Genomic DNA, 14,308 nt, shown 5'->3' on the forward strand with positions numbered 1-14,308 from the left:
AGGGGCGGAGAAGGGGCTGCAGGGGCGAGTGGGGAGGGGGGCTACACGTTTCCAAGAAGGGCGGCAGTTTCATGTCGCTACAGTTACAGGCGTGCATTTAGGAGGCTGTAGACAGGGAGGGACCCGCACTTTCCCGAGCAGGGGAGCTGCTGGGAAAGTTTGTTTTTTTGCTCCCACTGGAGACCAGGGGGCGAGGGGGGGGTCCTTGTTAAAGGGGCGGAGAAGTGGCTGCAGGGGCGAGTGGGGAGAGGGGGGGTCTATGTTTCCAAGAAGGGCGGCAGTTTTGTGCCACTACAGTTAAGGGCCGCCCTGGGGCGTGCATTCAGAGGGCTGTTTCAGGGAGGGACCCGCACTTTCCCGAGAATGTTGTAGTTCACTTTGCTTTGGGTCGGCGCCGCCCTGGCTACGGCCTTGTGGGTGGGTGAGGGGGCGTTGGCAGTTTCCTGAGAAGGGGTGAGGGGTGTACTGTGCTCCCCTCGGCGCTGCCTGGGCCACCCCCGCCTGCCTACCCCCTCTGTCTGCTCCCCGGACCCGGCGTTCCCGCCCCTTCTGGGCGCGCGTGGAGGCCGGGGAGGGGCGGGGCGGGGCGGGCGCAGCCGGGGCTGAGCTTGCAGGGTCCCTCCCCTCACCCGCCCCCTTCGAGTCCTCCTCGGGCTTCGCCCCACCCGGCCCGTGGGGGAGTATCTGTCCTGCCGCCTTCGCCCACGCCCTGCACTCCGGGACCGTCCCTGCGCGCTCTGGGCTCACCATGGCCCGCGGGGCTGCGCTGGCGCTGCTGCTCTTCGGCCTGCTGGGTGCTCTGGTCGCCGCCCCGGGTGAGCGAGCGGAGGGATCCGGGTTGGGGGACGCGGGCCGGGACTGGGGATCCGCTTGCGATGCGGCGTTGGGGGGCGCCCCGCGGGGACACCCGGACCCTCCTTCCTGCCCGGCGGGACGCGCTGTGCCCACGGGGGCCCAGGCCCGGAGGAGGCGCCCATTTTCTCCCCAACGCTTTTCCTGGAGCCGTTCCACAGAGAAAAGTCAGCGTTTGTTGTCAGAGTTGCAAACTCTTAAATTTGGGGCGGTCTTGGGAGAGGTGGCATCAGATTCTTCCCAATCTAGGGGACTTTCTTACGGATCTGTGTCCCTTTGCATCAGCCCCTCACCCCCACCCCGTTACCTCCCCCCAGGGTTTGGGGACCTGCGTCTTTAGGCCGCGCGCGGAGGCCGCCCTGGAGTTGCCTGTCACAGCCACGCCCTGCGTCCCGGGCCTAAATTTGGAATCGCTGGGAGCCTGAGACCCGGGTGGTGGGGGGAAGGGAAGGAAAAGTTAGAAAAAAACTTTGAGCCCTGAAAATGTTCAAAAATACTCTGTGGATGCAGGCTCCGGGAATTTCCGCGCGTGCTGTGCGCCAAGCAGCACGGGGAGCAGAAAGAAACGTGTGCTTACCAAATTGTCCATCTGCAGCGGTGGAGAATTCGGAAAACAGAAAAAGTATGCAGGGAAGAAAGAGCCATGGTCACCCTCCCACGCCCTAAACCGGGCCTATTTCTAATTATTACTGTAATCATGTTTTTCTGTTTTCCTCCCTTTGAAAGGGAAAGGGGGCCTTGGTGGATGTGGTATGTTATAAATTCTTTGTTCCAGTGGCCAGTGCATTTTTGCTCTTCATATGGGCAGGCTTTTAAGTAGACCGGCTTGCAGGCAGTGTAGATTTCAGGACCGGCCTTATCAGGGCTGGACGTATTTAGGAAGGAGAGGCGGGAACGCCCAGCCCTGGGGAGGATGGAGGAGGCCCGGTTTGTGTTGATATGATCTAGCTCAGCCTAGAGCTGCGGTGACTAGGCCGGGTCTCTGTTTTTAGGGAGGAGTTGCTAATGGATTTACACCCTCTTTAAAGGGGTCCCGGGTATCCTAGAAATTGTGCTTTCACTTGGTAGAGATTAGAGATAATGAAGCCTGCTCCGTAGAGGAAAACTTGGAGGACTTTCCAGCTTGCAGGGGAGGTTCCAAGCAGAGCTTCCTGTTTCTCCCTTTTCTTCCTAAATGTCCTTCCTTCTTGCGGGCAGGCTGCCACCACGGACGGGATGGCTCTGTAGGGTTTTATCAGCTGCATTTGTTCCCCAGGCAGCTGCAGATGAACGGGGTTTTCACTTGTCTCTCTGCGAATGCATTCCTTCATCCTTCATGCATTCCTTCCTTCTTTTGCACCTACTGTGTGCTTGGGGTCAGGGAAATATATCCAAGGGAGTTCTGGTGGCCTAAGAATTCAGTTTCCTGGAGAACAGAGGCATCTGAACAGGCAGACGGGAGACAAGGCCACAGGGACCTTTATAGTTCCACCACGAAATAACTCAGGGGTTCCCAGTGGTAAATCTTGGTGAGGGGCTTGGCTGGATTTTGAAGCCCTGGGGACAGATTTGCCTGAGGGGCTTGGCTGGATTTTGAAGCCCTGGGGACAGATTTGCCGGCTGGTCTGGCGTTCCAAGTCATTGGAGCAGAGTGGGTGGAAAGCCTTATATTCTCTGAGCCCCAAACAAGTCGTTGCACAGTTTTTTTGTTTTTGTTGGTGGTGGTGGTTTGTTTTGTTTTGTTTTGTTTTGTTTTTTTGGACAGTTTCACTCTGTCACCAGGCTGGAGTGTGGTGGCGCGATGTCGGCTCATTGCGTTGCACAGTTTTTAAACCCACAGCAGTGTTCATCTGGAACTCCTGATTTTGGAAGCAGACTGGGCTTAGGAACTCCAAGGCTGCTGATGCTTTGAGTAAAGGGAAGAGTACCTGTCTTGGGGTGGGTGGGTAGGGAAGAGCAGCGGGATAGGGGGATAACAGGGGCCAACCTATCCTCCCAATTGCAGAGGAGGGCCTGGCCATCAGCACTGATGGATCTCCTTGAGGGACCCTTCTCACCCCCTCTTTGCAGTCTGACCCTGCTAGAGATGGAGACAGAAACAGCCTGTCCCAATACTACTAATACACATGTTGTTTCATTGGGAAAGTTGACTTTTGAGTTGGTGATGCTCAGAACACACTTTCCTATAGCAATATGCATCAGGCTGCAAAACCCAGTTGAGCCTGAAGTAGGTTCTCAGACTGGTGCTGATAGCTCTGGCCTGATATCAGAGTGTTGGGGACCCTGTGTTCCTTGGTTCCTTCATAAATTCTCAGGGGTACAGGCGGGATGTGGTGAGGGATGGATGGGCAGAGGGAGGTGTATAGAGGAAAAGAGGAGGCTTCAGGTTTGTAGAGAGCAGGATGTCCCCACAGGGCGACGTTGGCCCGGAGGAGACACTTTGTGATGGTTGCAGACATTTTTGGTTGCCACCCTGGGGTGGGACATCCCACCATCCTGCAATGGGTGGGGCAGCTTAGGGAAGCTGCTCAGAATCTTTCAAGGGCCAGGACGGCCTCCAGCACGAAGAATTCATCTGGTCCCAAGTGCCAATGGTGTTGAGGGCGGAAAACCCTGAGAAGGGCTTGGGAGTTGTATGTATGCGCTGATTTAGGGCTGCCCCTGCAGTTAGGAGCCTCCCGTCCCCAACTGTAGGGTAGCACACACCCAGTGCATCCCTGCTCTCTGGCAAATCAGCCCCACCCCCCGGGGCAACGGCACAGCGGCCTGTGCAGTTTGAAAAACTCCAAACACCTACAGAACCGACATCTCTTGAACAATACCAGGCCTCTTCAGGATTCCCTCGCCCCAGTAGAGCAAGTGTGGGCTTCGTTTTTTTTTTACTCTCTCCAGAGCTCTTGTCTCCTGCCCCTGTGGCTGTGTGTGGAAGTTATTAGGAGAATGTTTCTGGGCAGAGGAAGTGAGTTTTATCATCCAGCGAGTTTGCCTTGATTTTCCACCAGCGCGTTTGGCTGTGGTAAAAGTTGATTGCTTTGCATTTAACTCCCTACTTTAGGCCAAGCACGGTGACTCAGGCCTGTAAATCCCAGCACTTTGGGAGGCCGAGGCCAGTGGGTCACATGAGGCCAAGAGTTCGAGACCAGCCTGGCCAATGTGGCAAAACCCCGACTCTACTAAAAATACAAAAATTAGCCGGGCGTGGTGGTGAGCGCCTATAATCCCAGCTACTCAGGAGGCTGAGGCAGGAAAATCACTTCAGCCCGGGAAGCAGAGGTTGCAGTGAGCTGAGATTGTGTCACCGCACTATGGCCTGGGTGACAGAGAGAGACTCAGTCTCAAAGAAAAAAAAAGCAACTTCCTGCTTTAGCTCTTTCTCCTTTCTCTGTGTATGAGACAGAGTTTTCATGTAAAGACAAATACATGTCCTTACACTTTGGAGATACTCAAGTAAATGATTGTTTGTCTGGAAATCACTTTTCTTCCTGAAGGTCCTATGGTGGGTACATGCTGTCATTAGAAAGAAATGCAGCTCATACAATACTTTTCCCCGTTCAGCATTTAGGAATCATGGCGGGATTTCATGGGTACTGTCTGGAATGTTTTCGGACTCAAATATCTTCCCCCGGGGAGGTAGACTTCTCAGTAGCCATGTGGACCTTGTGCTGGTTTTCAGTCCTGCTGAAAATTTTCTGAGCACTCTTGTTACTTTAGGGGAAAAGAATTACATGTCCTTTGTGATTTATAGACACAGTAAGAAATAAGACCCATGTGTCTCTCGGGGTGCGAAGGAGGAAAAGTCTTTTTTTTTTTGAGATGGAATTTTCCTCTGTTGTCCAGGCTGGGGTGCAGTGGCACGATCTCAGCTCACGGCAACCTCTCCATCTCAGGTTCAAGCAATTCTCCTGCCTCAGCCTCCCGATTAGCTGGGACTACAGGCATGTACCACATATCTGGCTAATTTTTGTATATTTAGTAGAGATGGGGCTTCACTATGTTGACCAGGCTGAAAAATATTTTTTTGAGGTGGGGTCTCGCTCTGTTGCCCAGACTGGAGCGCAGGGGTGCAATCAGGGCTCACTACAGCCTCCACCTCCTGGGCTCAAGCAATCCTCCCACCTCAGCCTCTGCAGTAGCTGGGACTAGAGGCACACACCACTGTACCTGGCCACTTTTAAATGTTTTTGTAGAGACAGGGTCTTGCTATGTTGCTCAGACTGAAAAAAAAAAATCTTTTTTTTTTTTTGAGACGGAGTCTCACTGTGTCACCCAGGCTGGAGTGCAATGGCAGGATCTCAGCTCACTGCAACCTCTGCCTCCCAGGCTCAGGCAATTCTCCTGCCTCCGCCACCTGAGTAGCTGGGAATACAGGCACATGTCACCACACCTGGCTATTTTTTGTATTTTTAGTAGAGATGGGGTTTCACCCTGTTGGCCAGGCTGGCCTTGAACTCCTGGCCTCAAGTGATCTGCCCACCTTGGCCTCCCAAAGTGCTGGGATTACAGGTGTGAGCCACCTGAAAAATCATTTTAAAAATCAACTGTCGTACGTTCTTATTTGGAAGGGACTCCTGTAACCAAAGACAGGGAAAAACAAACCAAACTTTATTAACATGCGTTTGTCATTGATACATGGGAGATACCTAGAAATGGGTAGTTTTCAAGGAAGTGGCTTGGATTGTAGCTGCTCTAGTATCCTCAACAAAGAACAGTCCATTTTTAGGGAATTGGCAGAGAAAGACAAAGGATTTTGCGTCTTCAGGGGCAGCAACGAAATGGCAGAGAAAGGCTGGTTAGTGAAGCTCGTTCATTCTGAGTCCTGTGGTTCCGTGTCCAGGCCCATGTGGGTTTTCTGCTGTCTTCCGTGGTTCGCCTCTGTTCTCCCAGTTGGGGAGGTGAGGTTCGGATTGCTTGTGAATGTGGTCTCATCGTTGCTGGTGTAGCTGCAGGCTGCAGGCTGTCCGGGGCTTGAGGATTTGCTGATATTCTTTCTTTCTTTTCTTTTCTTTTTTTTTTTTTTCTTTTTTTTGAGATGAAGTCTCGCTCTTTTTCCCCAGGCTGGAGTGCGATGGTGCGATCTCGGCTCACTGTAACCTCCGCCTCCCAGGTTCAAGCGATTCTCCTGCCTCAGCCTCCTGAGTAGCTGGGATTACAGGTGCCCGCCCCCACACCTGGCTATTTTTTGTATTTTTTTAGTAGAGACGGGGTTTCACCATCTTGGTCAGGCTGGTCTCGAACTCCTGACCTCAGGTGATCCGCCCACCTCGGCCTCCTAAAGTGTATTCTTTTTTGATTTACCCCAGTCTCTTGGCTGAAACATAGTAGCTCACCAACATTTCTACTCCCATTTGTCCAACTGACAGTATCTTTTCACATCTCTAGAGACCAGAAGGACTTCCTCTTCTTGAATTTCCTGTTCAGTATTCTTTCTTGGCTTGGTTCCTTGGTGAGTTTTGAGGAGATGGTGCATGGGTGTGTTTTTCAGCTTTGTTTTAGTATGACTCAGGGTTGCCACCATGCCTTGTACGGTCTCCTAGTCGTAGTATTAAAGTTTCTGCTTAGCAGGAAACCAGAAACTTCCTTTCTTCTCCCCCAGAGTCAGATTCAAACCAGTGTTTCTCAAGTGGGCTGTGAAAGTAGCCTGCAGCCACCCACCTTGCAAAGAAGAAAATTCAACAGAGGAGAGGAGAAAACGCCCACAGGGCACATGGAAAGCCTTGCTAAAGAAGCGGCATGGGCAAAGCTTTTGTTCCGCTCCCTCTGTCCTGGTGGGCTGGGCTGAGATATAATATATGTTTGTCATTGTGGACGGCAGCTGGATGAGTCTGAAAGCGGTTGCAAACCCCTTTAATTCACTTTGCTTTCTCAACTTTGAATGGTGTCGTGGGCTGGGGTGGGTCCCCTGTTTTTGAGAATCATCTGAAAGAGTCTGATTTTCTGCAGCTTTTCGGGGAGTAAAGCTGTTGCTCCAAAGCGCTGTTTAAAAGCTGATAATAATGTATTTGGTTGAGCTAACAGCCCTTCTTGAAGAGGCAGCAGACTGGCCAGAGCTGTTACATTCCAGGGGTTCTGCAGGCATTACTCATCAGCGACACCTGAGCCCGCCCGGGTAGCCTGATTCTTGTTTGTTTCTGCTTTGCCTGACCCTGCAAAATTATTGTCCAAATGCACCCTGGCAAGCATTGATCCATGAGGGGATGCTGACCAGAGGGAGCTTTCATTTCTGCAGGAACACGATGGACTGGAATGATGACAAGAATAAACACACTGCATTGTCTTTTAGGGCCAATGGACTTGGAGGCATAGAGATTTTATAACTACTGCCAGAACCCAAATATTGCCAGTCGGCCTCTTCTGCTGCTGTTGCTAGCTGTCTTCTTCTGGGGGAAGTGAGCTGGGTTCTAAATATGAATTAACACAGGGCTGTCTTCGATGAATTCAGCACAAAATGTTCTCAGCAATTGAACACTCAGAAGTGTTAGGCATTTAATGCAGACACACAGAATAGCAGGACAGGAAGGGATTTGGATCTGGGCAAGCAGGAGATGGATATGAACACCTGTCTTTTGAGACCATGCCGAGGTGGCAATGAAGGTAGAGGCCCCCTGTGTTGAGGTCTTTACTCAAGAGGCTGTGGTCCTTTGGGACTAACATAGCATCCAATAGACAGATGATAGACAGCTACAGCCACCTATGGGAGGTGGTTTCTACTCTTAAACCACAAGCCCCTAGACATTCATCATATCATAAACATATCACTGGGCAGTGGCTTGCAATCTTTTTTTTTGTTTCTTTTTTTTTTTTTAGACTTGCCCAGGCCAGAGTGCAGTGGCGTAATTGTAGCTCACTGCACTCTTGACCTCCTGGGCGCAGGTGAATCTCTCACCTCAGCCTTCCGAGGAGCTGGGACCACAGGCATGTGCCACCCTCAGCTAATTTTTAAAATCTTTTTGTAGAATCGGAGTCTCACTACATTGCCCAGGCTGGTCTTGAACTCCTGGGCTCAAGCAAACCTCTCACCTCAGCTTCCAAAGTGCTGGGGTTACAGGCGTGAGCCACCATGCTCAGCCTGCAATCATTTTTTTTGAGACAGGATCTCACTTTGTCGCCCAGGCTGAAGTGCAGTGGTGTGATCTCAGCTCACTGCAGCCTCGAACCCCCAGGCTCAGGTGATCTGCCCACCTTAGCCTTCTGTGTAGTTGGGACTACGGGCACATGCCCCAACACTCAATTAATTTTTATCTTTTTTGTAGATACAGAGTTTCGTTCTGTCGCCCAGGCTGGTGGACATATTTTAATCCTACAGAGTCCAGGCTAAAAACACACCAGTAACTGTGATGCCCATCCCTCCTGCATTCCTGATTTCTGAGTGACGGTTTTAGACACAAACCTGCTTGACCACCCTCCAGTAGCTCTTGCTGACCTAGGTCTGAGGTTCTCCGCTTTGGCCCCGTTGCGGGAAGCTTGGAAACGTCACTCTTGCCCAGGGTTACCTGGGTAGTCTGGTTTATAGACGTGTTAGGCGTTTTAATTTTTATTTTATTTTTTTGAGACAAGATTTTGCTCTGTCACCCAGGCTGGAGTGCAGTGGTGCAATCATAGCTCACTGCAGCCTCAACCTCCTGGGTTCAAGCAGCCCACCCACCTCAGCCTCGAAAGAAGCTGGGACCACAGATGCGCCTCACCATACCCGGCTAATCTTATCTTTTCTTTTTCTTTATTTTCTTTTCTTTTGTTTTCTCTTCTCTCTTTTCTTTCTTCTTCTTCTTCTTTTTTTTTTTTTTTTTTAGACAGCGTCTTGCTCTGTCGCCCAGGCTGGAGTGCATTGGTACAATCTTGGCTCACTGCAACTTCTGCCTCCCTGGTTCAAGCGCTTCTCTTGCCTCAGCCTCCTGAGTAGCTGGAACTACAGGCACGCACCACCACGCCTGGCTAATTTTTGTATTTTTAGTAGAGACGGGGTTTCACTATGTTGGCCAGGATGGTCTCGAACTCCTGACCTCATGATCTCCCACCTCGGCTTCCCAAAGTGCTGGGATTACAGGCGTGAGCCACTGCACCCAGGCTTTTTTTTTTTTTTTTTTTTAATTACAGAGTCTTGCTCTGTCACCAGGCTGGAGTGCAGTGATGCAGTCTTGGCTCACTGCAATCTCTGTCACCCAGGTTCAAGTGATTCTTCTGCCTCAGCCTCCCTCAGGCGTGAGCTGGCACGCCCAGCCAAATTTTTCATTTTTTGTAGAGACAGGGTCTCCCTATGTTGCCCAGGCTAGTCCTGAACTCCTGAGTTCAAGCCATCCACCTGCCTTGGCCTGGCAAAGTGTTGGGTTTATAGGCGGGAGCCACTGCATCCGCTATTAGGAATTTTTAAAAAGCCACTCGGAGGGTCTTCATGTGTGGCTGAGTTGTCAAGAATCATTGTTATTTTACTGGATATTCTGTTTCTTCCCTCCTACGTGAGATTTCCCACGACTGCTTCTCGGATGTGAACGTCTGTGCCATGGATTACATTTTTCAAAGAGCATTCAGTTTGTTATTTCATCTTCAGTGAGCCCTTAAGATATTTCTCATGGGCCTTTTGTAGATAAAGACACTGGGGTCAGAGAGTTCAGGAGCTTGCTGGTGATCACGTGGTCAGCATGGGGAAAAATGCATGTGGACATGAGTTCTGTTGGTGGCAAGACCTGGGCACAGGGGTTGCTGGGCTTGGGAGTTGGTGGCTGCATGTGTGGGCTGAACAGAGCTCCCCAGGCACGGCCTTGTGGACCTTGAGGGATGCCTACCTTCACCACTAGTGTGACTTGAAGGGGAGGAGAATGTCCTGAATCAGTGATGGGCATTTTGATATGGAAGAGAACTCCCTTGAATCCTGGTGGTGAACTTGTCTCAGACCAGTCACAGAAGCCTCTCCAGCTCCTCAGGGTCTCCGTGTTCTAGGTATCCATGTGTCCTTCCATCCATTTACCCATCCATTTATGCATCCATGCATCATCCATCCAGCCATGCATCCTCCATTTATCCATCCATCCATCAACCCATCCTCCCATTCATTTACCCATCCATCCATTTGTCCATCCATCCATCCATCAACCCATCCTCCCATTCATTTACCCATCCATCCATTCATCCATGCGTCCATCCATCCATCCATCCATCCATCCATCCATCCATCCATCCATCCATCCCTTTATCCATCCCTTAATGCACCTGTGCATCCATCCATCCATTCTCCATTCATCTTTCCATCCATGCATACATCCATGCATCCATCCTTTTAGTTCATCCAGCCACTTATCAATTGATACATCCATCTGTCCACCATCCACTCATCTGTCCATCCATTCACCCATCCTTTCATCAATTTACCCATCTACCATCCATCCATTTATCTGTTCACCCATTCATCTATCCATCCATCCATCCATCCATCCACCTATCTGTTCATCCATCCATCCATTCATCTATCCATCCATCCACCTACCCACCCACCCATCCATCCACCCACCCATCTGCCCACCCAACCATCCATCCACCTATCCATCCATACCTCCATCCATCTACCCACCCACTCATCCTCTTAACTACCCATCCATCCACTTATCCATGCATTCCTCCATCCATCCACCCATCCACCTACCTACTCACCCACCTAAACTCATCCATCCACTCAACCATCCATCCACCTATCCACCCGTACCTCCATCCATCTCCTTACTGCCCATCTTTCCACTCATCCACCCAACTACCCATCCATTCACCCAGCTATCCACCCAACCACCCACCCACTCGTTAATTTATCCACTCACCCACCCATGCATGCATGCATGCATCCATCCATCCATTTACCCACCCACCCACCCACCCATCCACTTACCTGCCTGTCCATCCACCCTCCCAGTCCATGGCTCTCTCATGTATTCCTTCAGCCAACATAGGTTGAAGTTAAATGTACTATTGGTGCTATTTGCTGTAGTTCCTGTTTTTTGTTCTCTGCCTTGGAGGTAACAACCGGGGCATCAATTTGGGCATAAAAGCACCATTGTGGATGGAAGGCCTGGATGTCTGGAGGCACAGAGCAGGGACCACACTCGTTCAGGGGGTCAGAGAGAGTTCTCCCAGAAGGGGCCCTCCCTGGACACTGAACTTCCAAGAATGAGCAGAGGAAGCCAGATGTAAGGAAGAGGAAGGGTGTCTCAGCGTGGTAGACAAGCAGTAAGAGTGATGGTGAGGCAGCTGCAGTTCATCTCAGGCTAGAGGAGCTGCAGGGGCCAGATGGTGGGCAACCTCTGTTGCCATTGCTGAGGAGTGCAGATTTAAGCTCCCCTGAAGGGTTTGACGCAGACAGCTGTGTAGGGACGCTTAACCTGCCGAAGGCCCGTCTTTGGGTAACAGCATGGAGAACAGGTGGGAGGGGCTGGGGCTATTTTTGGCAGAGCCTGGATAAGTTAGTGGAGATAGAAGAGAAGACACAAGCTATTTTAAGAGAGATTAAGGCAGTTAAAATCTGTACCAGGTCCCTGCCTGCAGACTTGACCACACATTTGCATCACATGGGTAGGCTTTAAAATATAGATGCCCGCATCTCACCTTGGAAAGTTTCTGATTTAATTAGCCTGGGCATCAGGACTTAGGAAAACCCCACAGATGTGTGTAATTTGCTGCTGGAGTTGAGAACTGGGGTCCAGAGCTGTGCTCCTTAAACTGTAATGTGCTTACAAATCGCCTCTGGTAATGCTTGTGAGAAAGCACTTCAGGTTGGCCAGGGAGAGGATCACGGAGGGCTTCCTGGAGAAGGTGACATTCTCCCAGGGCCTTGAGGGGTGAATAGAAATTTTCCAGGTTCAGAAAGAAGGAGTGGGCTTTCATGGCCAGGTAGAGGATCCAATGAGGCAGACGAGGAGCCCAAATTCTGTAACCCCCTCCCCTACCCCCAGGATGCCCCTGTATCGGTCCCGTGTTGTAACAACCAAATTCACAAGATGCTGCAGAGGGGAAGACATTTTAAATTTTCTGAGAAAGACAATGATATATTTTGGACACCATGAGAAATACTGTTATTAACTTGTTTTAACCTATGTACACGCAATCTTCATCATTCAAGGATTCTGTATATGTGACTTGCCTACTTGCTAAAATGTATTTGTCATCCCCATATCAATATTCCTGGCATTTAATTTTTTTTTTTTTTGTTTTAAAGTTTCATTTTAGGTTCGGGGATACACGTGAAAGTTTGTGACTTAGGTAAACATGTGTCGTGAGGTTTCGTTGTACAGATTATTTCATCACTGTGGTATTAAACCCAGGACCCAATAGTTACCCTTTATGTTCTTCTCCTTACCCTCGGCTATTTTATTCATGCACAGAACAGCAAAAAAATTGAACTTTTTATTTTTTATTTTTTTTGGATGGAGTCTCCCTCTGTCACCAAGGCTGGATGGGGTGCAGTGGCATGATCTTGGCTCACTGTAACCTCCGCCTCCTGTGTTCAAGTGATTCTCCTGCCTCAGCCTCCCGAGTAGCTGGGATTACCGGCATGGGATTACAGTCACCATGCCTGACTAATTTTTGTATTTTTAGTAGAGACGGGGTTTCACTGTGTTGGCCAGGCTGGTCTCAAACTCCTGGCCTCAAGTGATTCACCTGCCTCGGCTTCCCAAAGTGCTGGGATTATAGGCGTGAGCCACCGCACCTGGCCAGAATTGAGCTTCTCAATAGCACATGTTGTCAGCTGAGGTTCAACAAAGCCAGACCCTGCCTTCTCGGGCCAGCGCATACTGTCAACAGCTTTCTTTGCAAGGTCTATTTGGTGTCCTGTGTTTTGCGTTTTCGTGCTTTTTGTCAGTGATTTTGCGCTTTCAGATATCCCTAAGTCAGTGCTGACGTGCTACCTAGTGTTCCTAAGTACAGGAAAGCTGGCATGGTCTCACGGGGAAAATACACATTTGATGAGTGTCATTTAGGCACAAGTTATAGTGCTGTTGGCTTCGAGATCAATGTGAGTGACTCCACAATGTCTATTCACTATGGTGTCTTTAAACAGAAACCCACATAAAATGCGCTTAGGTAGTGATTGGTTGATGACCTCTGGGAACGTAACCCTGTCTTTACGTGGGAGCAATAGTTCACTATTCGTTAATTCAGTGTTCCCTGAGACTTTATAAAACGTAACTACTTTGAATAACAAAGCTGTAATTAACAAACCGAGCTGTTAAATGTGTGTGTGTGTGCATGTGTGTGTGTGTGTGTGTGTGTGTGTTGGCCTCACATCATTTTACAGAGACACAAAGGGCTCTGTGAACTGCTAATAGTTGGGACCGGCGGAGGGGTTATTTCGAGCTAGCCCAAAACTGCAGGGCAGAGACCACTTTGAAAGGAGATCAGCAGTCAGGGAGTGGCTGGGATGAAGTTGGAAAAAGTGCTGAGGCCCCTAAGTCAGTTTCCGGTGTTTCCACGTTAGCCTTGGGGGGTGATGACTCAGTTTCCTGTAGGGATGGGATCTGGGCTAGCATCTGCCTGTGGAAGTGGTGACAGGGACAGAGAGCACGGAACCCCGAGCAGCCCTGCCTTGCTGTCCTCTGAGCCTCAGAACTCCTGAAGGCGGGGTCCTTCAGCATCACCCTGGAGTTTGTTAAAAATGCAGGCTCATAAGCCTCACCCCAGACCACAGAATGAAAATGTCTGGGGGTGAGACCCAGGATTCCACGTCTCCCCAGGTCCCTCGCAGGACGATTCTGAGAACTGCCGGTGTGAGGCGTGCTCAGCCCAGCCCAAACATTCACACCATTCTTGGCCTCTTGTAAAACTTGGCGTAGCTCAGGGGACATTCCCAGAGTTATGGCACAAGAACAAAACAAAGTTTCCCACTTCTTACCAAACATATTGTAAAATTACAGGAAAGAGCTTGTTCTATCACGTTTACACCCTTGTGCCGTCGTCCCAGTTAGGATGAAGCCGAGATGTTGCCTTGTACCTTAGGCCACCCCAGACAAGGAAGTATATGCAGTTTAACCACCTGCATATAATTTTTTTCTTTTTTCTTTTCTTTCTTTTTTTTTTTTTTTGAGACAAAGTCTCGTTCTATCACCCAGGCTAGAGTGCAGTGGCGCAATCTCGGCTCACTGCAACCTCCATCTGCCAAGTTCAAGAGATTCTTGTGCCTTAGCCTCCCAAGTAGCTAGAACTACAGGTACATGCCACCGTGCCCAGCTAATTTAGTAGAGATGGGGTTTTGCCATGTTGGCCAGGCTGGTCTCAAACCCCTGACCTCAGTGATCTGCCTGCCTCAACCTCCCAAAGTGTTGGGATTACAGGAGTGAGCCACCATGCCCTGCCTATTTTTTTGAGGCAGGGTCTCTCTCTGTTGCCCAGGCTGGAGTGCCGTGGTGCAGTCTCAGCTGCCTGCAATCTCAACCTCCACAAGTGCAGGCCATCCTCCCGCCTCAGCCTGCCAAGTAGCTGGGACCACGGGTGTGCACTACGACAC

At 50.3% G+C, this 14,308-nt stretch overlaps 1 protein-coding gene across 6 annotated transcripts in view; it reads left to right on the forward strand.

The window, feature by feature from the left end:
* Positions 1 to 364: 364 nt before the first annotated feature.
* CD99 (CD99 molecule (Xg blood group)) overlaps positions 365 to 14,308 on the forward strand; it is a 51,392-nt gene continuing 37,448 nt past the window's right edge. Inside the window, exon 1 of one of the 6 annotated variants that reach the window (XM_054545387.2) lies at positions 365 to 815. In XM_054545387.2, coding sequence (XP_054401362.1) covers positions 749 to 815 — 67 coding nt within the window. In that variant the 5' untranslated portion in view covers positions 365 to 748. The remainder of the gene's footprint in view (positions 816 to 14,308) is intronic. The other 5 variants (XM_063721458.1, XM_063721454.1, XM_063721455.1 and 2 more) reach the window with 5 other exon arrangements.

The sequence above is a fragment of the Pongo abelii genome, chromosome Y, assembly GCF_028885655.2.
Source record: "Pongo abelii isolate AG06213 chromosome Y, NHGRI_mPonAbe1-v2.0_pri, whole genome shotgun sequence".
Lineage (NCBI taxonomy): Eukaryota > Metazoa > Chordata > Mammalia > Primates > Hominidae > Pongo > Pongo abelii.